The sequence below is a fragment of the Procambarus clarkii genome, chromosome 57 (assembly GCF_040958095.1).
Source record: "Procambarus clarkii isolate CNS0578487 chromosome 57, FALCON_Pclarkii_2.0, whole genome shotgun sequence".
Lineage (NCBI taxonomy): Eukaryota > Metazoa > Arthropoda > Malacostraca > Decapoda > Cambaridae > Procambarus > Procambarus clarkii.
Window position 1 is genome coordinate 27,370,849 of NC_091206.1, and position 2,201 is coordinate 27,373,049.

Genomic DNA, 2,201 nt, shown 5'->3' on the forward strand with positions numbered 1-2,201 from the left:
CTCCTCCTCCTTCCTTTCTCCTCGTCCTCCTCCTTTTTCTGTCCTACTCTCCCTGCTCCTCCTCCTTCCTTCCTCCTCGTCCTGCTCCTCTTCCTCCTTCCTCCTCAACCTCCTCCTAATTACCCCTCTCTTCCTCCTTCCTCCTCCTTCCTCTTCGCCCTTCTCCTTCCTTCCTCCTCGCCCTTCTCCTTCCTTCCTCCTCGCCGTCCTGCTACTCATCTTCCTCCTCCTTCTTTCCTCCTCGTCCTCCTTTTCCTCCTCCTCTTTCCTTCATCATCGCCCTCCTCCTTCCTCTCCTTCTCCTTCCTTCCTCCTCGCCTTCTTCCTTCTCCTCCTCCTTCCTTCCTCCTCGCCCTCCTCCTTCCTCCTTGCCCTTTTCCTCCTTGTACTCCTCCTTCTCCTTGCCCTGTTCCTCCTCATTCCTCATTGCCATTCTCCTCCTCCTTCCTCCTTCCTCCTCGCCCTCCTCCTCCTCCTAATCCTCATTCCTCATTGCCCTTCTCCTCCTCCTTCCTCCACACTTTGCTCCTCCTCCTCCTCCTCCTTCCTCCTCGATCTGCTCCTTCTCTTTCCTCTTCGAACTCCTCCTCATTCCTCCTCGTCCTCTTCCTTCTCGTTCTCCTCTTCCTTCCTCCTCCTCCTCCTTCCTTCTCGCCCTCGTCCTCCTCCTCATTGCCCTCCTCCCCCTCCTTTCTCCTCTCCCTCCTCCTTCCACCTTGCCCTCCTCCTCCTTCCTCTTCGCTCTTCTCCTTCTCCTTCATCCTCACACTCCTCTTTCCTCCTCTCCCTCCTCCTCATCCTCCCCCTCCTTCTTTCCTTCTCGCCCTCCTCCTAGTCCCCCTCTTTCTTTTCTTCTCCTCCTCCTCTCCCTCCTTCTTTCCTCCTCTTTCTCCTCCTTCCTTCCTCCTCGTCCTCCTCCTCCTCCTTTCTCCTCGCCCTCCTCCCCCTTCTCTTTGCCCTGCTTCTCCTCCATCCTGCTTGACCTACACCTCCTCCTTCTTTCTTGCCCTACTCCTCCTCCTTCCTGATCGGCCACCTCTTCATTCCTCCTCGCCTTGCTTCTCCTACTTCCTCCTCGCCGTGTTCTTCCTCTTTCCTCCTTGACCGGCTCATCCTCCTTTCTCCTCGGTCTGCTCCTCCTTCCTCCTCGTCCTCCTTCTTTCTCCTCGGCCTCTTCCTCCTCCTTCCTAGCCCTTCTCATTTTCCTCATCCTCCTCCTCCTTCCTTCCTTATCGCCCTCCTCCTCCTTCCTTCCTACTTGCCCTCCTCCTTCCTTCCTCCTCTCCCTCCTCCTCCTTCCTTCCTCCTCGACGTCGTCGTTCTCCTCCTCCTCTTTCCTCCTCCTCCTCCTGCTCCTCCTTATTACATCCTCTTCGCCCTTTTCTTCCTCCTCCTCCTTCCTCTCTTCTCGCTCTTTTCCTCTTCCTCCTTCTTTCCTCATCACACTCCTCATCCTTCATCCTTGCCCTCCTCCTTCCTTCCTCCTCGCCCCCTCCTCTTCCTCCTCCTCCTCCTCCTCTTTCCTCTTCGCCCATTTCCTCCTTCCTCCTCGCCCTCCTCCTCCTTTCCCTGCTCCTCCTCCTTCCTCCTTGCCCTGCTCCTCCTCCTCGCCCTGCTCCTCCTCGTCCTTCCTCCTCGCAATCCTCCTCCTCCTTCCTCCTTGCCCTCCTCCTTCCTCCTTGCCCTCCTCCTTCTCCTCGCCCTCCTCCTCCTAATTACCCTCCTCCTCGTCGTCCTTCCTCCTCGCCCTCCTCCTCCTCTTCCTCCTCCTTCTTTCCTCGTCGCTTTCCTTTTCCTCCTCTTCTTTCCTTCCTCTTCGGCCTCCTCCTTCCTCCTCGCCATTCTCCTCCTCCTCCCTATACTTTCTCCTCCTCCTTCCTCCTCGCCCTCCTCCTCCTTCCTTCTTGCCCTCCTCCTCCTCCTTCCTCCTCCTCCTCCTTCCTTCTTGCCCTCCTCCTTCTCCTCGCCCTCCTCCTAATTACCCTCCTGTTCCTCCTTCCTCCTCTCTCTTCTCCTTCCTCCTCGCCCTTCTTCCTCCTCGCCCTCCTCCTCCTCTTCCTCCTTCTTCTGTTCTCTTCGCCCTCCTTTTCCTCCTCTTCTTTCCTTCCTCCTCGCCCTCCTTCTCCTCCTCCTTCCTTTCTCCTCGTCCTCCTCCTTCTGTCCTACTCTCCCAGCTCCTCCTCCTTGCCCACATCCTCCTT

The 2,201-nt window shown here is 57.4% G+C and overlaps 1 protein-coding gene across 1 annotated transcript; it reads right to left on the reverse strand.

The window, feature by feature from the left end:
* Positions 1 to 763: 763 nt before the first annotated feature.
* Positions 764 to 1,201, reverse strand: LOC138353387 (octapeptide-repeat protein T2-like). The gene has a single exon (XM_069306391.1). The coding sequence runs from the start codon at positions 1,199 to 1,201 to the stop codon at positions 764 to 766; it is 438 nt and encodes a 145-aa protein (XP_069162492.1).
* Positions 1,202 to 2,201: the final 1,000 nt, after the last annotated feature.